Source organism: Achroia grisella, unplaced genomic scaffold (genome assembly GCF_030625045.1).
Source record: "Achroia grisella isolate CSIRO2021 unplaced genomic scaffold, CSIRO_AGI_Agris_v1 utg903, whole genome shotgun sequence".
Taxonomy (NCBI): Eukaryota; Metazoa; Arthropoda; class Insecta; order Lepidoptera; family Pyralidae; genus Achroia; species Achroia grisella.
In genome coordinates this window covers 2,028,684-2,055,244 of record NW_026713061.1, presented here as the reverse complement: position 1 = coordinate 2,055,244, position 26,561 = coordinate 2,028,684, and the positions used below count along the sequence as shown (strand labels likewise).

Below are 26,561 nucleotides of genomic sequence, written 5' to 3'. Positions count from 1 at the left end.
AGCTTAGATCTATGAGTGGGATCATCATCATCATCTTCGTAAAATAAACCTTATACGAAATGAAGTTAAGGTTTGAATTCTAAATAAAAAGATAGCCGTACTGGTAAGTTAAAGGGGATGTCCCTAACTTTAAATGAGTTTGCCATTTTGGGAAACAATCTAAATGATTCTGAATTGTAGTTTTTCGCTACGTGCTGCCTGGCAATTAATCTTTAATTAAATTTTTAGTTCAGAAGACAGGGAAAAATTTATTGATATTTATCAAGATAAAAATCAATTGATATAATATATCGTGATATATATCGGCGATCCCTAGTCAAAACCCATGTTTGCCTTACATGGTAACGGTAGTAAAATATAGGATTTTACTACCGTTAATTGGATAAATTATTAGTTTGTTTACTGTTTTAGTATTATATTATTAGGTGATTCCATCACAGGTATTTGAATAAAAAAACAGTTTTTTTAATAGGGATAATGAAAGGGTGTACTTAATTCCTATCAAACTACTCACTAAAAAACTCTGATTAAAACTTCACGGTGTTATTAGGTGTGCGAAGGCGGTAGCCCGTTAGTATACATTATGCCTAACACTGTTGGAATAAGTAAAGATTCAATCAACTCTGCTACTAGTGTAGATTAACTCCCATCTTTTCCTTTTGATGTTTTCGCTATTCCATCTTCATACTATACGTACTTATATAAATTAATGATGAAAATGAGAACCCGTTGACTATTATTTGCTCGAAATCATAAATTACCATAAATATTTACAGAAAATGTATATTCCTGAAACTTAAGTTGGGAACACTTTAGTGAATATAATAATTTGATATAAAAAAAACAATGGTGTAGGAATACAGTAATTTAGCAGGTATATAATAAAACATAGTTAACTTCTAAATGTTTTATTTATTATAGAACAGTTTAAAGAATAGTAGTTGTAATCAAAAAGAAATAAAAGTTGTAACAAAATAATTTTATTTTATTTTCAAATCGCGCAGGAAAAGTGGGTGGTATTCATTGACTCGATGCCTATGATTCTAATTCAGAACCTTTCATGGCATGGCACTAGTCCTCACACATTCTCCTATCATACTTCAATAAAAACAACTTAAGATGTTTGAAATATTCAGACAAAATCATGAACTGCCCTCAGAAGGGCATAATAAAATTATATATATACATATATAATTATATATAACACAAAATGGTTAGATGAGTAAAGATACACTTCTCATAAATCTTGCATAACTCGCGCAAACATCATCCCTGTCAGTGATGCTCACAGACTAGCAGACACTCAAAATTCTATTTGATTTATACAATAGGCATTAATGTACTTACAAAGCTCCTACCAAAACTGTAATGTAGGTGTATTTTAAAAGGATCGAATACTACTAATAACAGAAGTGGTTAACAGAAATATCTGTGACTCGGTTACTTTCAGACATTTTATTTTTTTTCCGACTCATCAGGTGAAGGCACTAACTATCAATTTAAAGACGTATTTAAATTAGATAATACAACCGAAGGAAAAAAAGTACGAACACTTTAAGGAAAAATATAATTATGGAAATTCATACAATAAATTCATAAGTTATTGCAAAAAAAAAACACTACAACACCTTGAGATTCAAATTTGATTGCTAAAACCGTAATTCTGCTTAATCAAATTTTCAAAGATCCCTAAGGACTTGTAATATAACTAAAAATAATTATCTTCCTGCTTTGCAACTATTTCTGTCATTGTCGTTTTCTAATATTATTAAAGTGTAACAAAAGAGCTTTTAATTACATATGTACAAATAATGTAAATAGAGAGACCAGAGGCAATTTCTCTTTCTATTCATCACAAGACATTTTTTTAAATATTTATAATCATATGTATAATTTTGTTTTAGGTTACCACTTTATTTCGTTACTTTCGATAATATTTTGGACATAATTATACAGGGTTAGTTGAAAAAGGCAAATCCGTTAGCATCGTAAAATATCCCTAATACCTACGTTTTTAACCATTTTTATTTTTTAAATTACTTTTTGTTGTTTCACTCACAACAAAAAGTAAGTTAAAAAATAAAACAAACTATAAATTTGATACCATCTGGGCCGTTAGACTAAATGTAACAGCAGTGTGGATAGAAACGATTTCGTGGTATGATAAATACTGGTTCAATACCACCCAAGAGTTGTTCATTGAATGATTGATTACACGCTTGAATGTCTATCTAAATGAAGCACTTTTTACGAATAATACAGTTTACGAGAGGAAACATAGCGCAAGTTTACAAAAGAATAAGAAATGTAGTTAATTGGAACCATTGTTACAGGAATAACGCGAAATTACAGGGCGCTCCCTGTAAATCTATTAAAGAAGCGGACATTACTTATTGGCGTAATCAAAAGGATTCTTGACCTTAAAATAAAAAAGATGATTTTTACGTTACGTCTTTTTTATTATTGTATTTATATATATATCTTTGAAACCATACCTCAAAAAAAAAATGTATGTTGTAACTCAAAAGAGTATGTTGTAAAATAAAAGTTGTTCGTGGGTACTTTCATATCCTTTCGACTTAGCATAATCTTTCCGGTTAACGCTGTATAATAACGTGTAATTCAATGTATAGTATATAACATTATGATCTTCAGTTGTGGGTAAAAGTGGTATAAGTAATGTTAAGTATCCAACAAAAACACAGAATATCTTAGTTTTCGTTGGATAATAAATTATGTCAATATATAACAACAGTCGTGAATGGGATACAAAATGGATTGCCCTTACAAATTTATACAAATCCGTACATAGTTAGCTCCTTAAATTGTTATATGTTTTTAGTAGTAACTTTATTAATAACATAATTCTACACCTGACAAAAATTGCGCCGGTATTCGATGTATTCGACATTAACAAAAATATAATAATGAAAGTGTAATTGTTTTTATACAACCGCATTTTCTCTCAGGAATGCACATATTTAGATAACTAAAATAATATCAAAGCCGGCTCCGAAATAATATATATGGCACATTGTGTGTCAAAATCGAGTATAAACTTTAGCATTATATAAATGAAGATTAAGGGCATATTTTTTTATATTACAGATGATTTGTTTTAGTACTGTACTGTGATGAATAAAAAGTGCTTATCACCAATATGGTGTCCTTCAGTCTCAAATTACGATGACGGAATCTTATATTATACCGACTTCATATAAAGTTCGACACATGCCTAAGTTACAAACATCTGTGATAAACATACATGCATCACCTCATACATACTTTACCATTCACACTCCCTTTCATATGTCTTACAAAACATAATTTATAAAATTCACAATCCCTTGCACTTGTGCATGCCTATAATAACATACGTCATCTTTCATTCAACTTTCTTTCAAAATATCACTTTAACTCACATAAGTAAAGATACCACAGCCACTGTCTGTATTTATAATACCAAATAGGAAAAATGCTTCAACCTTTATTAAGATCATTATGGAAATATAATGGCCAGGCATACTTAAATAATTTGAATAATCTAGCGATAGGTGCATTACATGCGGCCGTAGTTTAATTACTTTGTAAAACGATCAATAAATAATTCCCGATTATGATAAATAACAGAAACAAAGTTTGGAATTAATTTATTAATAGTTCACACATTTATTTAGCTAAACAATAAAGAGTCGTTATTCATGAACTGAATAACCTAAAAATTAAAACAATTTATAAACATATACATTGTTCTATTACAACAAGACGTAACAGCTGCAATACAAATGCACCTAGCGTCTGAATAATAATATGATATGACCTGCCAATATAATTGAGTTTACCAGCAATAAGTTGTCTGAAACTGCATTACATTAGCGCTGCACTGTGATGATTCAAATCTGTAAAGAAAAAATATAGTCTAGTAGATATATATAATGTCTAGTATTGTAAAATAGGTTGAAAGATATAAAAAACAATTTAACCAAAACTTGAAACTCGGTACAGTTTTCTATAAGGATAATATTATTTTATAAATGTGCACCTTTGAAACAAGAGTTTAATATTCAAAATACACAAAGACCCTGTTGGTGCGGTGAAGGCCAGCTGCGGCCAACAGAATTAGAGTAGACCGAAATTTTTATTAAAAAAAGCCGTCGATAAATTCGATCACATCACAACTAACAACATTTATAATTACAATATGTGAAAGTCAGTGACACAAACATGATTACATTTAGAAGGCTTTTATCTTCATCATTTCGATTCTGCTGATGCAATTTTAAAAATTATTTTATTGTTCGAAAGGTATATTATCCGCGAATATAACAAACATCACGCTACGGCCAATAGAAGGTTAACTCGCTTATAACCTTTTTTATGTATGTACAAAAATTTCTTCTAAAATAATGTATTATTTATGAACGTGTTTTTATAACATAACATCAATCCTCATCTAACTAAATACGTTAACAAATATTGGGCCCGACCGAAGTCGGGACGGGTCCTACTCGAACATATAGTTCGTATACATACCAGCTAGCAAGATTGGGCAGCTGCTTGAGTTTGCGGATCTCCTTGGTGGCCCAATTGGCGAGTGTTTTGGTGCGCGGAGTACGCGACCGGCGCGCAGCCTGCAGGAGATCGAGCAGCGGGCGCGCCTCCAGCAGCGGCAGCACGCGCTGCCCGAACACCGTGCACAGGTCGCCCGCCAGCCCCGCGATCACCGACATGTGCCCGTCCGTGCGCTCCGGCTCGCACGCCACCTGGATCATGAAGTTGACGATCGCCGGCACGTGCGGCTCCACCAACGTCACGTCCGACCGCACCTGTAGCACCAACAATACTCATATAAGAATTGTTCTTTCGCATATCGACGAGTGTTGAATGATGTAAGCTACTATACTAATTAGGATTTGATTTTCTCGGCTAGTTGGATGTCTATACAAAAAATATTTTTAAATGAGTAATTTAATTGAAAATACTGTTCTATTTAAAACTATTCAAATCCGTATAAAATTAAAAATCGATATTTTATAACGATCCCTTATCATGTGATTTAAAAAATATATTTCATTCACTGTGCGGTTCTCAATCAACATTGTTTATATAATAAATTTGATAAATTTTAATCCTTTCAAATTTCTTATTCCTACAAACATTACAAGAACAAATGTTACTCAGCACATGAGGATGAAACCTTTCAAATTAAAGGGACGCGATTTTATCTACATTTTATATAGAAATATCCATGTAGGCTATTTATGAACATAGAAATCATAAACTTCATCTTTGCTTTGCTATAGTTTCATAAAATAAAGTACAAAATATTAGATAACTGTTGGGAGAAAGGGCGTAATGTTTGATAGTAGCTAATAGTATATGGAGTAAAGAAATTTAATTCTGTTTTTTTTTTCTTTCGGTCTACTCTAATGCTGTTAGCATGGCCGCAGCTGGTCTTTACAGCTTGACCGGACGATAGGGGGCGAGTGCAGATGGCACTCTAAACCCGCGGAAGGACTTATGGAGCGGCTGAAGGCCAACTCCTGCCTGCCGGACGGATACGACTTTAGTATGAGGGCACCACTAGGGGTTCGAACCTCGGCTCATGCCGTCGTAATATCGATCCCCGTTTGAATTGGACGGGGGATCGATCGGAGGGGCGCCCGGGCGCGCACAGGCACCCGGTTGAATGCGCGATATTGTGTATTTGAGGTCGTCGTCTTCTCCGGCGAGGACGGTGTCGTGTTTGTGTGTAAAAGTGTGGTCGGGACAGAGCGGGTGGGCCCGTGAGGCGGTTTCCTGCCGTTATGGGGTTGTTGGGATCAATGAGAAATAATTCTGGTGTTATAGAAACATAGTTCACCTCTCCGGTAGCGCCTTTCAGTCCTTGGATGATACCAGTATAAGCTTCAAGTACACTTTCACGAAGTTCACCTAAATATTCCACCATGTCATAATCATTACGATCCACTTGTGCATTACTGGCCTAAAACAATATTTAATATTGGTTAGCAATAATTTCTACAAAATGAAAACTTTTTAAACAAATTATTTTTCATAGTTTAAAAGAAATACCTGCAGTAGCATCTGCATCACAATATCGAAATATTTAGCAAAATCAGGTCCGATGCTTAGAGCAATATCACCAAACACAGATAATATTTGTGGTTTTACTGAACGATGTATAGATGGATCACCAAGATTCTCTAAGAGTAAAAGTATAATTTCATCACAATATGGTAGCACCTGTAAAATAATATTAAACAACTATAAATTTTAAAGGTTTCTTATCATAATAATATTATAAAGCGGAAGGATTTGTTGGTTTGCATTGAATAGATTCCGAAACCTCGGGACAAATTGGAAAAATTCTTTTACCATTCGAATCCTATATTATTGATGAAGACAACCCACACTCATGTGGGTTGAAATTTATAATTTTTAATATTTTTATTAAATATACGTGCGAAGCCGGAGGCGGGCCGCAATTAGTATTAATTATTTTAATTTTCTTACCTTACTTTTCAGCGCCCGACAAATATCGCCAGTAAGACCAACCGCTGCAATGCATACTTGATGTTCTTGATGGTTTTTAAGACCAACATAGAGATATCTTTTGAAGGCATCCATATATTTTAGAAAACCTTCTCCTAAAACTTCAACTAATGTAGACACAGCCATGAGTGCATCTTCCTGAACCCCGCCAGCTTTTCCAGCATTGCCAGCAAACATTGTTAATAGAGCAGTCATTATAGCATCAGATATGTGAGGTGCATCTTCAGGTGTAACCTTACGAAGAACAGATTGAAGTGTCGCACAAAGAAGACTTTGGAGATCATTAAACTGTGAGCGGTCTGCCTGGCTGGCAATATGATTTTCCATTTGAAGTACCTGCTGCAATCTTTCCAAAATGACCATTGTGGTTTTTTGTACTGTAACATAGCAGTCAGTGGGTGAGTTCTTTACCATTTCCATGAGAGCTTCATAAGCAGCAGACCTTAAGTTATGTTGTGCTGCATCTTGACGATCAGTAGTTTCTAAAAGCCTCTCTACAATAAAATCGAAGTAATTGGACATGCAGTATGTTTGAGGTTGATTAGACTCTTCTTCACAATCAGCAGCTTCGTATGCAGCCTCTGCCAGACCAGTGAACGCCCAACATACATTTGCGGCAACACGTGGTTCTGCTTTCAGACCATTAACAAGACTTTCTAAAAGTGGTTTTAGGTAATTCTCATTTATTGCTGCTTCAGGAACAATTTCACAAATTCTCCCAAATGTCCATGCCGCAGTATCTCTTACGGCCACACTTGTGTCGTACATAGCTTCAATTAAAGTTGTCATTGCATTTTCTACCAAGGGCTTAAGAATAGTAGCTTCGAGTCCTCCTAATATAGATCCAAAAGCCATCAGGGCAGCTTCTCTGTATCGCCAGTTTTCGCTTTTGATATTTGAATGTATAAAAGGCAACACATGCGGTACAATCTCGTCTTCACAACAATTTGAAAGAAGCATAAGACACACAGATGCTGCTTTAGATGGATTCCATTCTAATTCATCGTCAGAGTCATCTTGTTTGGTTAATTTTTGCATAAGCACAGGAGCTAGATACTGAAGCGCACCTCGGGCATAGAATTTTGAAGTCCTTATGGGTGGGCGGCCTGAATGTAAATTGATAAAATCATTATTAAAATCTATACAATATTGTTTTTTATTATAAAGATGTAAAGTTTAAGTACTAATCGTTAACTGATGTAAAGTTTAAATAATAATCGATATTATTAGTAGCTTCAATAATTCATCATTAATAAAAAACCTAAAGTCGCAATATTTATGTTATTTTTCATAATAATGTCAGCTTTTTAAATAATAAATTAATAATTTATTGTACATTAAATATATTTTTATAATACCTGCTTCTCCTGCTTCGACTTCTTCAATAGCAAGATCGATTTCTTCATCACTAACATTGGACCAAAATTCAATACCCTGTAGTGAAATCTCATCTATGTCTGATTTCATAGCCTCTAAAGTGATAGGGAATAGGGCTTGTCCCATATACGGCTCCATATATTGGTAATAGAGAGACAATATTTTTACCTACATCAAAATAATTTGATTAATATAAAAGATTTAATAGCAATAAGGTATATTATTTTACCAGATAAATAAAATTAAGAAATACAATATACATACAAATATTATATGGCATCCACAAAAACGGAATTCACTTATTTAAAAAATATAGGTATCCAATTATAGAAATACTAGTACGAAAACATATTTTTTTTTTCTATCACTCATGAATGCTCATCACAAGAAGAAGGAGCAATCTTGTGTGCAGCTCTTTTGCATATTTTTTTTTGCACACATCTATGTAATATAAGAATATACATCTAACTATAATTTCTTTTTCACTTACTAAGCACTGTAGAGCGGCCACACTTATCCTCATGTCACTTGACTGTGTTGCTTCACAAACGACTTCCATAATAAAGTTTCTCTCATTCTCTTTGTCAAAGTTAGCCTTTGTGAATTCAAGAGAGTTGAGGAGAGCTTGTGTAGCCGCTAGTCGAACATGATTACTGGGTTCAGTTGACCTCATACCATGGATAATGGCAGTTAGTATTGGATTGCTTTGTTCTGTTAATACTTCTGCATCTATTTCTTGACAGATGTAACCTAAAACATTATTTTAAGATTAGAAATTATTAAACATGGCTAATAATAAAACTGGCAAAATATTGAAAAAGTGTAAATTTGTGTTTGTTATGCCATTATACTTAAGCAGGAACTATTTGAATAAACAGATAATAGCCCTGGACATCTCACATATTTCTATCTAGTCCGAAACTAGGCAAAGCTTATACTTTGGGTATTTAAATACATAAAGAGATTACATAAATAAATTTTTTTGTAAATACAAAATGAGACATTATTTTTAATATTTTATAAAATATTTTTTTTTGGATTAATAATGAGAGTCAAGCTGAGATTTCCATTCTTTGGAAGACATTCTGAAATGCACCATTATTTGCAGTAATGTAAACTTTTAATATTTGAAAACCAGTATTTCATAGATGGGACCTCCAAGTACCTAGTTTAGGATCACACTATCCCTAAGTCATCTCTCCAATTCAGCACTATAGTTAGATGAAGATGACATTTTTTCTGGGCTTATATCCATCTAGTTAATATATCTACTTTTTATGGTCATCTAAGTAGTTGGTTGCTGTCAGTTTGTCTTACATTATGGTATATCATGTACAATAAGGACCAACAAGTACACAACATAGAATGTAATTCTTATGGCCTAACAACATTTTCAACTTTTTTTTTTAATGGATGATATTCAAATAGTGCTCGTCTAACGGTTTACGCAAACGGCGCACCAGTGGAGGATAATAGTATGAGTATGAGGTTAGGTCAGTTAGCCTATTGTGACAAATTCACTATAACAAATTGATAACGATGATTTCCAGATGGTTTTGCCATTTCCGCGTGTAAGTTCTGACATGGTATATTTGTTCGACAGATTACACTAACCAATAGCTTCCAAAGTAGCTTCCTTTTTCAATTCTGTGGATTGGGTATTGACAACATTTTCTACCAAAACAGGAATTAGATCATTCCATTGTCCAACTGCAAGTTCAGCAACTGCCACATATGCTACACATTGTGCAGCAGAACTAGGTCTACTATTTTCTGTGCCTATTGCTGTTAATATCTGAAAAAAAAAAATATAAATTAGTCACAGATCACACAAAAAAACCCAACACAGTTAATATTTTTGACAATAAAGTTATATTTTTATAAACATACTTAAAAATACAATTTTAGAAATTTGTTTTCATTATATCCACAATAAAAAAACAAAAAGTAAAATCTATAACAACATTGTAATGACAGAAGAGACAAGTTTGTAACTGCTTAGTAATTTACTCTATTCCAATAGATTTAATAACTATTTCAACCAAGAAATCATTAATTCAATCATAGTCAGTCAATATATGCCCATGAAAGAGATTATTAATTATCTTATTGAACATTTTGATTATTATGTTTAATTTTTTTATGTTTCACCAAAACATTAACTAAATTACAGATGAAGTAAGTATTAAATTAGACCCAAACAAGGTCATGAATACAAATTTTTGTATCATCCAATATTTGTTTCAGTTTGCAATTGGAAAGGTAGTTTTTGAATGGAGAGGTATTTATAATTTATATTCTTTAACTTGACATAGTTACTAGAGGGTGTCCCAGAAGTTGATGCCAAGCCGCAACCAGGTAACAAGCGAAGTAATAATAGTTATGTTATTAATGTTTATATTTAATCTAATGTATCTAATAAGTAGAAAATAAATGTATATTAGGTATTTTAAAAACTATAGACAAAAATACATAATTGAGAAAATGTATAAGGCTGTGAGTCTTTTCACTTCTGGTATTACAGATATGTACTTTTTATATTACTTTTATTGTTCATCCAAGACGAAGAAATGGTGGTCAGTGAAGCTGAACCAAATCTCAAGCAAGCAATTGTTTCCATTAAAAGAAGCAAAAGAAATTTAAGAAAGAAGTGCAATTAGCAATAATTCTTGAACCTTATTAAATGTGATAATTTAGTTACTTGTCAAATCACCTCGAATAACTTATTTAGAATTTTTAGTCAGTGAAAAATTACGTTTATTTGCAAGCTTGTATAATCAAAAAATACATTGGGAATCCTTTAGAGATTATATCCATGAAAATACAAATCTACATATAACTCTGAAAACTGAAGAAGATGCCAAAGAAGCAGCCTGGTATGTCAATAAGCCGATTTAAAAAGCAGCACAGTCATCGACACCTTATGCCAAATCTAAAATAAAAAGCTAATATACAATAATAGAAGGAAGAATTATGATATGAAAAAAAAGGAAACTGAGGAGACAGTGGCATACAAGCAGAAACCCTCAAGATAAAAGAGCACTCAATAAAGCTCAAAAAGTATTAACAATAATGATAATATAAAAGGAAAATAATACAATACAAGATAAATGGATGACATTAAGCAGAAGACATATACCTCCATTTTAAAACCAAATGGAAGCCGGGCTAGAAAACCTTTTGATAAAGCTGTATTATTTGCAATGTATCTCAAAGTATTATTTATACTCAATGAAACAAAAAAAAAGATCAAGACGATAGAAAGACATACTGGCTAGTAAGGAAACAGTCTTTATTATTAGTAATAATAATGTAATAAGATGGTGTGCCAAACCGCTGGAAGATCTTATTGCAGATAGAAAAGAAAATAATAATAATAAAAAAAGAGTAGTAATCAAAAAGTACAGTAATACCCCTATATCAGGGTATTCTTATAACATATTTTCATATTACAGGATTTCAATTCCCGGTATAACATTCGCCATATAACGTAGGGATTACCCGCCTTATATTACTGTTCAAAATTTTGTCAAAATTAGTTTCTTAATTTAAATGCATAAGTTATTTTGTTTTAATGTTCTTAGTTTACTTTTATTTTAATAAAACATACATATTTCATTCATAATATTTTTTTTATATATTATATTTAAACCACCTTTAGGGAGAAAAGTTAAACAGGGATATATGTAATTTGTCATAAAGACTGATTGGAGTAGGTAGAGCTATTTAGGTTCATTGACCTCAAACATTGATGTTAATATGGATAACCATTAATAGACTTTTGTTTCAATAAGTAAATTATTGTTTAAGTAAATTATAGTTGGTAATTTTAATTAAGATTTTATTTTAGTTAAACAAAATTGTTTATTCTTTTCAATCAAGTTTTAATATTTGAGACACAAATAATTTTTATGGTATGTTCTTGTACAACTTCAGAATGAAATTGTTTAATAATTACTACATTAAAAAATATATGTGGTTTAATGTATCAAGTCTTTATCTATTTATTCTACTATCCTTATAGTTATAGGAAGTATATATTTCCTCTTTCTGTAAAAAGCATTGTATTATTTTTCTACTTAAAAAACAAATCTATATCCATAATATTCTATCATATGGCAAGTACATAAAATAGTTCTATCTACTCGGATCACTGGTTATAATGGATCATAAAAATGCATTATAAGGTATTTTCCTACAATCCAGAACCAATATAATGTGTTATGGGATTACTGTATTCGGGATTACAAAACAATATATTTAAAGGTACGGACTACAGATCTGTATCTGTAGTCCGGAGAGAAAAGACATTCACAGGGTGTAGATTTTGTTGTTTTTTTTAACATCTGTAAAATAGGTAACAGATTTTTTTTCTGAAAACTATTATGACTTACCTTGTTTCTGGCTTGACATTAACTTTTGGGACAATATCCTATTGAAATATACATTATTAACAAGTAACAATACATTTTTCTGATTTCTTTCCTATATATATATATTCACATGATTTCTTTATCATGTATAACAATTCTGTTCTTGTGTGTTGTAATAAGTGCTGTAATAATTTATTTCTGAAACTATTATTGAATTAAATGAATTCAATAAGTTTGTGTTCTATCAGTGGACTAGTGGTGATTATGGTTCTTTTTACTATGTTATGTATTGGAATTGCAAGCTAGCTCATGGTCTACCTGATGGAAATGGGTTAACTATTGTCTACAGAAATCAACAGCAATACACAAATTTAAAAACTTTGGTAATAACATCTGTGGGGCTGATAATTTTTGTTCATTTTAGACCAAATTGGTATATGCTTTTCAGGACATTAGTGTGGCAATTGTTATGGTTTTTAATTTATATAAAACAATATTATTTGTGTCCGATAAATGCAATTAACATAATCAGCAAGCAACAGTGTAAATAGAAACAGCTATGTTTGTGCTGTATTACATGATATTAAGATATATAAAAGGAGTATTAAATTAAAAATAAAAAGGTGAACCAGCAGTGTTGTAAAATATGAAAATTAACACAGTAGATGATGACTGTAAAATTTTTAAATAATTTTCTACCTACATTTTGAAGTGTAATAACTGACAAATGGTTGTTTTGATTTCTTTATACCTACATTTTTCTTTATATATAATCTGATGTCTTCAGGCAAAGCAAGCCATCTCTGTTGATAGTTCTGTCTTGTTGATTGGTCCTTAGAAGTGAGATGGTTTTTCAGTTGTAAACCAGCAGCCATCCTAGCCACCTGACTGTTGCCCCCCTGGACCAAGACATCTGATAGCATTTTGATAAATGTGGTGAAGTTGGTGGCTGCTGCCTGGTCCAGATACTTTTCCGCTGCTTCCAACTCATTTCGATCTGTGATGACAATTCAATTATATAAAGGTAACAAGCTGAGTTTCCTAATGAGCTCCTATACAGAAACATTCTCGTGTCGCTCTCATAACCTTCAAATAGTAGGTGATTCATATTTGATAAACTGATACAGTATCATGTTCAATGTCGCTATTCATGAGAAATTTGTAAAATTTAACGAAAAGATAAAACTGCAAATACCTAATGAGAAAATACGTTGATGATAACAACTAGACGTTTCTTTACATGAGAAAAAGATGGTCCGTTTTAATTATTAAATATAGTAGGATTGGTTATGTTTAATGTAAGTAGTCAATAACTAAGAAACGGTTGGAAATAAACATGAGACCGATAATCAGACTGAACATTGGTGACATTGCGCGATAAAGTCGGTTGACAACTATATGGAACGCCATGCTCATTGTAATGAAAGAAAATTATCTTACCTGGGGATATAGTCTTTTCCAATATTTGTATAAGGGTTAACGTAGTTTCTGTATGCATTGTGGTTTAGTTTTCCTAGTTAAATTCACAATATATTAGACAATTATGAGAATGTATAATCGGTAATAAGTACCGGCACACGATGAAGGAAGGAACCATAAATTTTTTTTCCTCTGTATTTGAACCACAATTTACCACAGACATGCTTTTTTTAATTTATAACGCTTTGGCGGGAAGCCTACAGCCAAATGAACCATAGATTTTAATTGTGTTGCATAACTTGATAACTCATTTTCACGTTTTTGGTTGAGAGTTCGAAAGTAATAGTAAAATAAAATGCATCTTTGTAGAATATTTGTAGAATGTACTATAGAATTTAACAAAACAACGAAATGTTTTACTCAAGTTTTTTTAGGTGGCTATTAAGGATTATCCAAAGCCGTAAAGCCAAATATAAAAAAACCTTATTAGGGTTGCGACAGCGTGCATAATATTATTCTTATTGATATGGACTTTTAATAACTATGTATGTATCGATATATCGAATAAAATAAAGTAAAATTTAGTAATAGATTACTTATTTATAAATTCTATTCGTAATATCTATCGTTTTGCGTCATTTGAGTACAGCTCATTCGTAAGTCATAGGTGCGATTGTATCGGATATAATTTAAGAGATGATATTCATTTTAGATTTTAGTTTTCAATCAAATTATAATTATTTTACACAAAATGTTGGTGCTGTACTATTTGGTTTTATTTTAATAAGAAATTCTTATATTAAATTGATTACACTTTTATAATCTGTTAGTTGGGCTAAGAAAAATCGTAGAGTTATAAAACTTTTTACGCTTTATGACAAAAGTTTCTTACAATATTGATTTTATAAGTCGTTTACGAATCCTCCATGGATACATAATATCAGTTGAAATGAATAGGCGAGAAAATCCTATAAGAAACTTAAAACTATATGATATCGTGTCTACTACTCATGAAACTAACAATAGTATAATATCAAGATAAATTAGAGTACCTAAGCTACAACCTAAAAAAGTTTAGATAGATGACTATACTAGATCCGTATATAGTATTTGCTCAGGAGTACAACTTAACAGTATGTCATTTTTGTATTCAATAATATTTAAGAAACCGTTGTATCACAGCCCTTCTGTTGTCTTTCTAAACATTATAGTAAACACTTTTTAAGATATCATTAATATAACGCACTTTGTCATAGGATACCTCCAATTATGTAAAATCCGAATACATTACTATGTGTTACAGTAATCATATATCGGATTCCTTATGATCTGTATGAACTAAATTTGTGTACATTTGAGTTTAAGAAAACTATTAACACTGGTTATACTAATTGTATAACTAATAAAGAGATCATAAACAATCCAGTAATAAAATCTTATTAGTAAAAAACTTAATTCTTTTACAAGTTATTTCGTATTATGTCAAAAGTAACGTAAAAGCATTTTTATTCGTATTCATTATCGATACTTGAAAGTACCATAATAGATCGATAAATATCGATGTGTTTGATAGAAATCGTAGACATGTTATCGATATTTGCATTACTCCCTACAGCTACAGCACTAGTCCTTTTCATGTCATGAGTTTGATTGTTGTGGGACATTTTCCTCTGAAATAAACTAAAATGGTATCTAAATCTCGAAATTTCTTCTTAATCTTATAACATAAAATGAATATAAGTTGTTTAACGGTGTTTATCTTTTTGAATTATATATCTACTTACTTTATTTGTCATTAAAACAAATGTTTTTTAATTTCAGTCGTTGGTAATTCCGGATAAATTTCAACATATTCTTCGTATCATGAATACGAATATTGATGGCAAACGTAAAGTTATGTTTGCTATGACTGCTATTAAAGGTGTTGGACGGAGATATTCGAACATTGTTTTGAAAAAGGCCGACATTGATCTGGATAAACGTGCTGGTGAATGCACTGAAGAAGAGGTACTGTGCAAATATAATTTAATATTACTTTCAATATTTTCAATTCTATGTATATGTACTTACAGAGTATATGTATGTATAGTTGAAATAATTATACTAATAATGTTGTCTGTCGCAATATTTATTAGACACTAAATCGTATTAAAAAAAAACAATTGCTTATGCATTACCTCTGCGTCTACATTATCACTTTGAATTTTTTCGATACAGTTATCATAATGCTGAAGTATATAGGAATATATAAAAAACCCTATAGTGTATTTGTAGTAGATTGCAAAATAATTTTAAAGTGCAGACTGGGCTAGGCCTGATGATAAAATTTCTGGTACTCTGAACTAGAGCTGCCAACCATACTGTTTTCCCAGGATATGTCATGGTTTTTATAGTATCCTGGGATGTCCTTAATAGTAAACTGAGTTTTTAAACTTGAAAATTCTGTTTTTAATTTAAAATAAAATAGTGTAAATTCTATTTCACATAGTTTTATTACATATTAATTTAACTATTGCTGCATCCTGGTTTTTCCAACTTCAAATCCTGTTTTATTATTTAATATTGACAACCCTACTCAAGTGACTTGCATTTGATTTCAAATTCCATGATTTGAGATTGCTAATATTTTGCTATAGTGCACTAGATAATTGAATTTGTTTCATTTCCTAAGATATCTTACAAAGTATAATTTGTTGTTTCCAGGTAGAAAAGATCATTACTATTATGTCAAATCCAAGACAATATAAAATCCCTGACTGGTTTCTTAATAGACAAAAGGATATTGTAGATGGTAAATACAGTCAATTGACCTCTTCAAATTTGGATTCCAAACTTCGTGAGGATTTGGAGCGACTCAAGAAGATCCGTGCACACAGGGGAATGCGTCACTACTGGGGTCTACGTGTGCGTGGTCAGCACACTAAGACTACTGGCAGGAGAGGACGAACTGTTGGTGTCTCTAAGAAGAAGTAATTGAAAACAAAATAAAAATTATTCATAATTTATTGTTTGTTATTTCCCATAGTTACCCTTATATGATATAGCTTGAACAAATAAATGACAGAAGTTATTAGATATTTATAATTAGAAACTTAATTTCGAAACTACTTATTTTAAGAGAATATAGATCAAATGTGCTATTCTAACAGTTTACACACTCACTGTTTAGTTATTTATCTATTATATTTATATTAGTGCTGAAAGTTATGAAATGATGTGAGTATTCCATAATTTTGTAGTTATTTGCTTTAATAGCCCTGGACAATTAACAGCTTTGTCAATTCCCAAGCTAAGCAGAGCTCATGTTACGGGTACTCGACAAGTGATATAAAGACTTAATTTTTTTTGTAAATCTACATATAAATGAAACCATCATAAATAGACCCTCCAAGTCTGTAATATTGAAATAACTATTTTTAACTACATGCATATAAATATGAATAAGGTACATACATCATGGTTTGTTCCGGCTAATTTCTGAAATGGTTGGACTGATTTTGACGGGTCTTTTCTTGGGAGGTAGCTGATTTTAGAAAAATAAAGTTAAATTCTACGCGGATGAAGTCGCGGGAACAGCTAGTACATAATATACATAGAAAACACCTAGACCAATACAAACAACCATACTTATGAATACAAATATTTGCACCGTACGTGGAATCGAACCCGCGACCATCGGAAGTAACTTGATATACTGAACTGATAGACCACCGTCATACTCGTCTATTACATGCTTAGTTGCAGTGTGTATTGTGTATTCTGATGGGATCCTACTCCAAGGATATAAGTCAAACGTAATGTGGACTAACAATCCCATTGCTAGCAATGTACTATGTTAGATTGACCTCCATGTGGACCCACATTACATGGGGAATGGAAACAATTGTAATAAATTCCTGGAGAATTTACCATGATAGTATGAACAACCTTCTTCCTTCATTCACTTTTATAACTAGTATCATACATGCTGTAGATAACCACATGCATTACTTATGATGGATTTAAGGGATTGAGGATTGTTGCTGGCAGTTGGTCCACTATTTTTATTAGTAGAGTATTAGTTAGAAAACATCTATTATTTTGATACCCTTTTGACTTGCATGAGCCCTTTTGTGAAATATAAACATAGATATGTTAATTATTTCTGCCATAAAAATAAAGCCCTAAATGTATGTGTATTGTAATAGGGCTCTTAACATAGTCAAATGTGACATATAAAAAAAGAGGTATCAAAATAATACAACAATTAAAAAAAAATGGTCCACAAACTGCCAGGAACGAGGATGTATATGTGACTGTGAATATTGTTAGCAAATCGATGTCACTCAACCTTTTACATATACTACAGTACTTAGTTATCATTTGGAAAACAAATAAAATTAATATAAAAATATTTTATATTATGTATATTGTTTAATGTGATGTTTTAATGGTTTAAATTACAATGAACAAAGTAAATGTTATCAGTAAATTAAAAAATAATATTTCAAAAAAACAATAATAGTATTTGGGATCCAATCATTAGAAAATTTCTTACAATTTTTGAGCACTCTTAGATTACTTATGAGTAGTTTCTTAGGCAGTGTAAATAAGAAAATAACACTACATATTAAAATATAATTAATTTACTAAACATTATTTACTTATAATATTATTATATCTATAAACAATTAAATGTTGCTATTTTTCTTTTAATATTTTAATTTCATTCATATTGAGCTATAATTACCATCATATACACACCAGCTAATAGAGCTAGGATTTCTTTGATAGTTTGTGATAATTTGTTAGAACTTTCCAATAACTCTGGTATTACTGACACAGTAGCAATATAAATGAAGCCACCAGCAGTGAACGGTAGAATGAGGGATGATACCAGTCCTTCACTTGAACCCTGAAGGTAAATGGACAAAAATGTTCCTGATACAGCACCAAATGCAGTTAACAGTTGCAACAACATAGCCTTCTTACGTGAACAACCTGATTGTACTAATATAGCAAAGTCACCAATTTCATGAGGAATTTCATGTAACAGTATTGTTATAGTAGTTATATATCCAATACTGTTCCCTGCAATATATGATGCTCCAATGGCTAATCCATCTGTAAAATTGTGTGTGAAGTCTGCAGCAAGATTCAGGTATCCAGCAATTTTAATTTCCTCCTTTTTATCTTTACTCTTTTTTTTGGACTTGTCATCGTTTTTCTTTTTCTCAGTTGTATGGGAATGTCCATGACCTCCACTAAATAAACGCACAGCTTTTTCCACTACTAAAAAAGTAATAATTCCACCAAGTACACCCAGCCCCACTGATAAATCATGGGGTTCATGACCTCCTGATTCATGTGAGTGAGAATGTGAGTGACTGTGCCCTCCTTCACTTGTGCTAGGGATAAGAGCATGCGGTATCAGATGCAGAAATGCATCGCCGAGAAGACCGCCGGAAGCAAATGATAATAAAATTTTTAGTAAAGGCTGTTTCTCAATACTTCCATCAATGGGAATAAAAAAAAGTATAAAAAAGGGCACCACACTGATAAAGAGTGTGGAACATAGGGCTTTCACGTAGATATCGTATTTTGATTCTGATATAATTTCTTCCTTTGTTGTTTTGTATTGTTCGTTGGCACCCTTAGAATATTTAAATACTGGCGGTTCCTCACCATGTGAATGTGAATGTGAATGTCCCAAACTGATAACTACAAAACAAGCTATAACTATACACTTATAAAATATTTTATTCGTGTGAAACATTTTAAAAATATATAATTAATTTAAAAATTATTTTTTAATTGCTATTCAAGATGACAAGAATGACAGATAAGAAATAAGAATCAGGGTTGACACCTTAAAATTTTTATACCACTTATAAAGGGGCCAAAAATTATAGTACTTTTTATCAATACCGTAGCCGTTGGCATTTCGCGTCGACGTCAATGTCCTATATTTTTTACTTAAATTTAGGAAGTACAAGCAGTTAGAATTTAGGAAGTACAAAGCCTAAATAAAACGGATTGTAACACAAAAGGCAGTGAAGTAAACAAATAAAGAAATTACCAATTTTAAGGATCGATTGCTTCATACCACCGTCATACTGATTCCAAATAAATTTTGATTTTGTTTTCCCAGGTCAATATTTCATAGATATAATGATGAGGCAGAGAATGTGTCGCATCTCTACATAGATTGTGCTTTGCCTACAATTTTGAAACGGTACACATGCTCATTAATTTTAATATATTTTCCTTGTATTTACATTATGATTATGAAAAAATGTTTTGTATCATCATCATCATCATCGCAGCCCGGAAGACGTCCACTGCTGGACATAGGCCTCCCCCAAAGATCTCCACGACGATCGGTCCTGCGCTGCTCGCATCCAATGCCTTCCAGCGATCTTGACCAGGATCGTCGGTCCACTGTCATTGTTTTTTTTTTAATTTACAAAAATAGCTAAAAAACTAAAAATTTATATTTCTACCATAGTTTCGGTAACACGATGATGACACGTCGTGTTTATTGGTACATGACGTAAACATTAAAATGACCATTGACAATGATGTGTGATGCCAGAAAGGAAGCGGCTCCCATATATTTGGGGGATTTTGTGACAAAAATACACTCATGACTAAAATCGTTTACTACTAATAATTCATAAACCATTTGACATTATTTTACACTACTATGAATATTTTAACCTTCTTTCATCACCACAGTGATTGATGTGAAGCTTAAAATCTATCTCTATCTGCTTACATTTCTTTTACGTGGAAATTGTAATAACTTAATGTTCAAGAACTTATATATTTTATACTAGCCGAGTGCGTGACTTCGTACACGTGATATGCCTACAAAATAGATCGTAACTTTATGTGTTTTGGAAACAAACACTGAATTTAAACTGAATGTGAGTGAAAAATAAAAAGACGTGGCATATACGGCATTACCGATATGAATGCTTATCGGTAATGCCGTGTATGCCACGTCTTTTTATTTTTCACCTTTTTTATTACTATACAACCAGTCGCGCTACACGACCGCGAACCGTCGTAACTCATGCGCTCCCGCGCGACCTACTCTCCATCATGGAAACACGTCATTCGCGACAGGGCGGCAACCAAAGCCGGTCCGGCAAGCGACTCTAGTACTCCTCTTGTGCCACTATTCTTTTAGCCGGCTACATGACTGTAGCTGACCCACTTAAGGTGAAAACAAACGACGCTGGGTTGGTTCACCCCGGCAGTACTCCCGGGTAAGAAACCCATGCTCAAGGCCCGTACCCAGTGTCCCGTAAGGGGCTGCGAAGGGCCACAATCAATCCGTAGTTATTAACATCTATATAAGGGCCGAAACCTGTAGCAACTCGCTAAATATCGCGCGGTGATCGGGATAATTATGTATCCTCAGGGAATGAGACGGGTGTCCACGTTTATAAAATATTTTTTTTTAAAAAATCGAATATAAAACCAAGTAGATGACTGATGGTTCAAGCGGTAACCGTTGCCTATATACATGTACATTAACGTCACGTTTTTTTAAATGGGTGTTAACGGAATGGTGCCCTCGCCTACCTTAATGGTTTACGCTGTTTGGGCAGTGAAGGATGATAAGATGAGGTCACTTCAGTTAGCTCATCGTGGCAAGTTCTCCAGGGATTTACCACAAAGATTTCCAGAGAGAACCGCTTGGAGGCTAATCTGACATGAATCATGATACATTACTATCATGTGACAACTGCAATACCACTCATGTGGTTTTATTCCAAAGGACCAAGATGTATTTTTTTTTTTTTTATTAAATATAAATTATTTGTTTCTCTACTGTTTTTATTATCCCATTTTTATTAGGACTAAGATGTTCTCTTATCCTGTTGTTGTATTATTGAAACCCTAATCGTTAACTAACCCTAAGTAGACGTAGGTTTCTACGTCTACTTAGGGTTAGTTACTTACTTGGGGTACTTGTAATTAATACACAAAGGTCATTGAGTATACTAGTTATGTATTTGTTACTCCTTGCCTATCTATGGTATAATAAGAAAATATGTACGTCGAGACACTGTAGACTGATATTGATATTGATTGACTTCTGTGATAGACATAGACACTTTTAAAACCAATATGTCATTTTCATAGTCCCGTCAAGATCTCGTTGGGTTTCTAATGTACTGACTTGCCGTACTAATTTATGCATGGAAGGTCGTCGTAAAGCTGATGCACTAGCAACTTCATCGCCTAGTGGTGCTTGTATTAATTCTAACTGGTCTAAATTTTCATATGATTCGACGTTTGCCGTTTGTCTGTAAGAAGATGAGGATTATTTGATGACACGTGTTAAACGTTAAGTACCTGTTTTTAATGTGTTTATTTAGTTCAAGTTAGTTGACATAATGACATTATTAGATTCATAACTCTATTAGCTGTACAGTCTTTTGGTGCAGTTACTTTGCGCAACAATATAACAACAGTATAAGTATAATATAGTAAACTAATAACCTATTCGCCAATTGCTTCCTGTAATATGTCCATAATATTTTTTTCACTGGTTTTATTTTCATTATAGATATGTTTTTGGCGCTATACTTTATTTTAGGAGGGTCAAAATAAGGGCCTTTTTCTATATTTGGAAACTAAGTACTTTATTATTAACTTTGAAATATTACCTTTTTTCGCCACACAGCAAGCAATCTTTGTAAGTCCAATTCTTACCAAATTCTTCTCCTTCTTCAGCAGTTTGAGGCAATGGACAGTGTAGAGTTTCCGGTAAACGGAGTGCAGTTAATCCACCAATTACAGATACGACTCCCATCACTACGAGAGGCAAAACCAAATTATTGGCGCCCTAAAAATGATGTAATTTAATAATTTTCTTACATATATATGTATATCATATAACAATATGAGTCCCTTTTGTATTAAAAACTGTAGATAATTATTTTTTCGAAATAGCAATCGTCATCTGCTTCTTCTTTATCCATTAGCAAATTCTATCTATTTATATAGAGTTCTAATTTTGATAAGACATTATTATGCGTATTAGTGTAAAGCTGTTTAAAAATGCAATAATTGTTTATTTCCATTCTTACCAAGTAATTTATAAAAGGTATTATAATCAATCCTAGGCCTCCTATGTATGCAGATGTGCCAATACCAATACCTCTCAATTCTGTCGGATACAATTCTCCAGCATAAGGATATATTATTAGGAAAGATGCAGATATAAAGCATTTGGATATCAAATACAAGATTAGAGTTTCCATCTGAGCATCTGGAAAGAGTAAATTTGACTATAGGTATAACATTGTCAATACGGTAGAATTAATTGTTATAAAAGCCCGGGAATTAATGTTACGTTTTGTTAAATGATATAGCTTAAGTTGAAGGACATAGATAAATTACCTACTATATTCGTAAAAAAACAAAGAAAGTGTGAAATATTATTTTAGTTTTTATTTCGAGTGGGATAAAATATTACAGGTATGTATATGTCTATCCGAAATAATGAGGCCATACCTTTTTCACAGCTATGTATTATATTAGATATATCTATTAGGAGAAAATGAAATACAGTGCCTTTTGGTGAGCAAATGTCATAATGTTATGTGTTCATTTTGTGAGTGAAGAAATGTGTAGGTGTGTTACACTAACCCTGAGGTAACAATACAGTGACAATGCAAAATATTCCACTTAAAATCATAGATAAGCAAAGAGGCCACCGTCGTCCCACTCGATCCATTAGTATCCAACATACAATGTAGCTTGGTATTTCGACAGCGGATGATAGAAAAAAACTCATATATTGATTATTTCCCATCGCTGGACCATAGTAACTTAGTCCTACGTATACCATTTCCGAGGCACACCAATTAAGTGTAATCAAACATGTTTTTAACCTCATATTCGGAGTTCTGCATAATGCAAATACACTAATATTCTTGGTTTCTTTAAATTCCTTCTTTTTCTGTGCTATAAGTAATTTTTCCAATTTTAATGTAAATTCTTCAGGTAATACTTCTCCATTTACTTCGGCTATGTTTTTCAAAACACTGTTAGCTTCGTTAAGTCGTTCTTTCATTAGTAACCATCGCGGAGACTCTGGTAATACGAACCAGTACAGGTAATAAAAGAAAAATGGTACGGATGTGGCCAACGCCAGAGATCTCCAGTCTCTTAGTAAATATGATATGCCTGACAGTAATATTAGGCCAAGTGTATAAAATATACATGTCATAACGGTTACGAAGGACCTGTAATTAGGGCCCGCAAGTTCGAGAGCTGAAAAATAAAAAATCTGGTCAATTCATATAACTATGAGATATAATGTATCGTATTTAAATTATGATATGTATGTATAATAAACTATGCTATATAAAATTGATACAAAATGATGAATAACTCACAAATTATGAAAGGTATTTGGTAAATCGCTGGAATAGTTAAGCCAACAATTATTCTTGCTAATACCCAGATCCAGTATTCATATGCTAATGCTGTTAAAATACTTCCGATTAATAATGTAGTAAGACAGATGAAGAAAGACTTTTTACGGCCTATTCTATCATTTAAAAGGCCAAATGTATATACACCTATAGGCCCACCAACATTTAAGGCGACTAATCCAAGAGTGGGATAAACATCGTAATCACAAACTAAATTAAACTGAAATGGAAAATAAATGTCTTGTTAATAACAAACGACTTATAGTTAACGGCTGATAGTACGATATAAAGTATCACAGAAACAACTAATAAGCAGAGATAAATAATGTGTAACCATATCAATTTGGAATCAAACCAAAATTCCTGTTACCTGTTCAGTTAAGAGTATAACATCTTTACATTACATTTACATTACATAATGCAATTCCTGACAATTCTATGTATGTAAACCAATTTAAGAAAGTGGAATTATTAGTTATGGCATTATGGAAACCGTAGAACGTATGCGTCTTTGTTGTCTGCCTAGAACAGGGTTATATTTCAGAATATTTTAGAAAATATATTTTCTTTCTGACCTCTTTCATAGTTGTCATATGAAAGGGATTTCATCTAAAATGTACGAGTACCTATATGTACCTACATTCCGAAATTATTTTTTATATTCTTTAGGTGCGTAAGTAAAACAAGAGTTTTATATTTGTGATGGAAAATGTAAAACATATACTTAAAAATTATAATAACAATATAAAAATAGAATAATATAATATAAAAATTATAATTAATATTAATATATACCTAAAAAAAAATGGTCAAAAAATAGATCCAAGTCAAGTAGCAACACTTTTAAAAATTAACCAAGACCCTCTACAAAATATGTTATTTCGTCTAATTTATAACCACGCTTATTTTTAACCAAACAAATACTAATTTTATTTAAATCTAGCTCCAGTAGATTAACGACTGTTATTTTAGATGGATAAACAGGAATTGTTAACTGTCCACATCGTGGAGAAAGTAACACTTGACATAGCCATAGTATATTTGAATCTAACGTGTCAGAGGCAAACCAAACCTATCGCTGTCTCTCGGATTTATTTAGAATATTTTCGTTTTCCATCAACAGAGAGTTAGTTAAGTATGCGTAAAAGTTGATGTCTGATTAACTCTTTGGTATTACTGGTGTCAGTCAACCTATATACATAATGTTTATAATATGTAATATAATTATATATACAATATAACTCAAGGTGATCAAGTTATGCTAGCCTATTCTTATTCTCCCTAAGTATAAAGTAAGATTGGTTATTTTACAAAGTATCTTTTCATTGAATTTCAATTATTTAAAGATAATAAAGATATCATTAAGAACACTTACGTCAATTACAACAGACGATGTCACTTCAGAGGTATCATATTCGTACCCATCTAAACAGGGCTCACGGGACCAGTTGATGTTGGCTTCAAGTGGTAAACTCGTCTTGATTAAATCGGACCAATTTACTGAATAACGAGTACATTTTTCAAAACTATTCCTATCGACCTTAAAATATATTACATTTATTATGAGATTATAAGATTCACTTATATCGATTAATATTCGATTATTTAAAAATCGTAGTCATTTGAGTAAAATAGAGGTACTTAATATAAAATGTTCAGCCCAGGACTTTGATTAAGCGTCAGTAACAGCCTTCTAAACGTTATTCACGTTGGTTCATTTCATAGGTTAATTTTTTACATGGGCTTGTAGTTTTTGTAACTATGAAATCAAATCCCAGATGATATAATAACAACATGAATGCATTGTTTAAATTAATTAAAGTTAAATTTAAATTATATAAATTATTAAGTTTAAATTTGTTAAAATTAAAAACCTTATGCGGGATAGATAACATTTTCCGATCCTTTGTTGTTAGATTTCGTAGTGCAGGAACCAAACACCAATGATCAGGTACATCGGTCATAAATAGTTGATTGAATGCACAAAATCCACAGGGTAGACATGCCGGTAAACATACCAACCAAAGCAGAAATTTCTGATAAAGTCCAAATTCACCAATTTTTGGTAGTAAATCGTCCAAGTCGATTGTGTCGTTTTTTGTTTCATTATCCTAAAATATAACAAATAAAATAATTTGAAAACCTAATTTCTCACACCCTAAATATAACCACTTATTTATTTTATAAATTATGAAATCAATTGTTTGTTTATTTATATTGTATTACCGAATCATTTTGTTGCGTGCCATAGTTGTTTGTATTTTTGGAAACTTTCGTCATTAAGTAATTTGGTTTTTAATATTATTTTTTAAATTAACCACTATTTTTATTTCGAATTAAGTGAACTGTTAGCGTTTGTCGAGTATAGACGTTATTAAGCCGCTTTCTTGTTCCGGGA

General features: G+C 32.0%; 4 protein-coding genes across 5 annotated transcripts; 1 reads left to right on the top strand and 3 right to left on the bottom strand.

Annotated features, from left to right (window-relative positions):
* Positions 1 to 898: 898 nt before the first annotated feature.
* On the bottom strand, positions 899 to 13,927 carry LOC131853548 (importin subunit beta-1). Its single transcript, XM_059204469.1, has 10 exons — positions 13,746 to 13,927; positions 13,061 to 13,302; positions 9,547 to 9,727; positions 8,423 to 8,682; positions 7,914 to 8,100; positions 6,517 to 7,661; positions 6,076 to 6,246; positions 5,864 to 5,986; positions 4,534 to 4,826; positions 899 to 3,899 (listed from the first exon to the last, which is right to left on the bottom strand). Coding segments are annotated over exons 1-10 (2,661 nt in total). The 5' UTR covers positions 13,804 to 13,927; the 3' UTR covers positions 899 to 3,898.
* A 1,392-nt stretch (positions 13,928 to 15,319) lies between these two features.
* On the top strand, positions 15,320 to 16,725 carry LOC131853577 (small ribosomal subunit protein uS13). The gene is made up of 3 exons (XM_059204507.1): positions 15,320 to 15,412; positions 15,546 to 15,731; positions 16,428 to 16,725. The coding sequence occupies exons 1-3, from the start codon at positions 15,410 to 15,412 to the stop codon at positions 16,695 to 16,697; spliced, it is 459 nt and encodes a 152-aa protein (XP_059060490.1). The 5' UTR covers positions 15,320 to 15,409; the 3' UTR covers positions 16,698 to 16,725.
* A 7-nt stretch (positions 16,726 to 16,732) lies between these two features.
* Positions 16,733 to 19,533, bottom strand: LOC131853576 (protein catecholamines up). Its single transcript, XM_059204506.1, has one exon. The coding sequence runs from the start codon at positions 19,477 to 19,479 to the stop codon at positions 18,430 to 18,432; it is 1,050 nt and encodes a 349-aa protein (XP_059060489.1). The 5' UTR covers positions 19,480 to 19,533; the 3' UTR covers positions 16,733 to 18,429.
* A 2,224-nt stretch (positions 19,534 to 21,757) lies between these two features.
* Positions 21,758 to 26,443, bottom strand: LOC131853590 (carcinine transporter). Of its 2 annotated transcripts, XM_059204530.1 has the most exons (8): positions 26,390 to 26,443; positions 26,038 to 26,274; positions 25,539 to 25,703; positions 24,125 to 24,383; positions 23,373 to 23,999; positions 22,811 to 22,992; positions 22,388 to 22,566; positions 21,758 to 22,024 (listed from the first exon to the last, which is right to left on the bottom strand). In XM_059204530.1, exons 1-8 carry the CDS (start codon positions 26,441 to 26,443, stop codon positions 21,835 to 21,837), a joined length of 1,893 nt encoding a protein of 630 aa, XP_059060513.1. In that variant the 3' UTR covers positions 21,758 to 21,834. The 2 variants fall into 2 exon arrangements, with proteins under 2 accessions (XP_059060513.1, XP_059060514.1); XM_059204531.1 differs by lacking the exon at positions 26,390 to 26,443 and having other exon boundaries at positions 22,388 to 22,535; positions 23,618 to 23,999; positions 26,038 to 26,169.
* Between the last annotated feature and the right edge of the window lie 118 nt (positions 26,444 to 26,561).

Excerpts from the sequence above, each read along its gene's own strand:
- LOC131853590 (XM_059204530.1), bottom strand. The coding sequence starts at position 26,443 with ATGACGAAAGTTTCCAAAAATACAAACAACTATGGCACGCAACAAAAT. Across the intron at positions 22,993-23,372 it reads CACTGTATTGTTACCTCAGG|ATGCTCAGATGGAAACTCTA; the intron begins GTTAGTGTAACA and ends TACTCTTTCCAG. Across the intron at positions 22,025-22,387 it reads TTGCTGTGTGGCGAAAAAAG|ACAAACGGCAAACGTCGAAT; the intron begins GTAATATTTCAA and ends ATCTTCTTACAG.
- LOC131853576 (XM_059204506.1), bottom strand. The coding sequence starts at position 19,479 with ATGTTTCACACGAATAAAATATTTTATAAGTGTATAGTTATAGCTTGT.
- LOC131853577 (XM_059204507.1), top strand. Across the intron at positions 15,732-16,427 it reads GTGAATGCACTGAAGAAGAG|GTAGAAAAGATCATTACTAT; the intron begins GTACTGTGCAAA and ends TGTTGTTTCCAG.
- LOC131853548 (XM_059204469.1), bottom strand. The coding sequence starts at position 13,803 with ATGCATACAGAAACTACGTTAACCCTTATACAAATATTGGAAAAGACT. Across the intron at positions 8,101-8,422 it reads TGGCCGCTCTACAGTGCTTA|GTAAAAATATTGTCTCTCTA; the intron begins GTAAGTGAAAAA and ends ATTTTGATGTAG. Across the intron at positions 7,662-7,913 it reads AGTCGAAGCAGGAGAAGCAG|GCCGCCCACCCATAAGGACT; the intron begins GTATTATAAAAA and ends ATTTACATTCAG.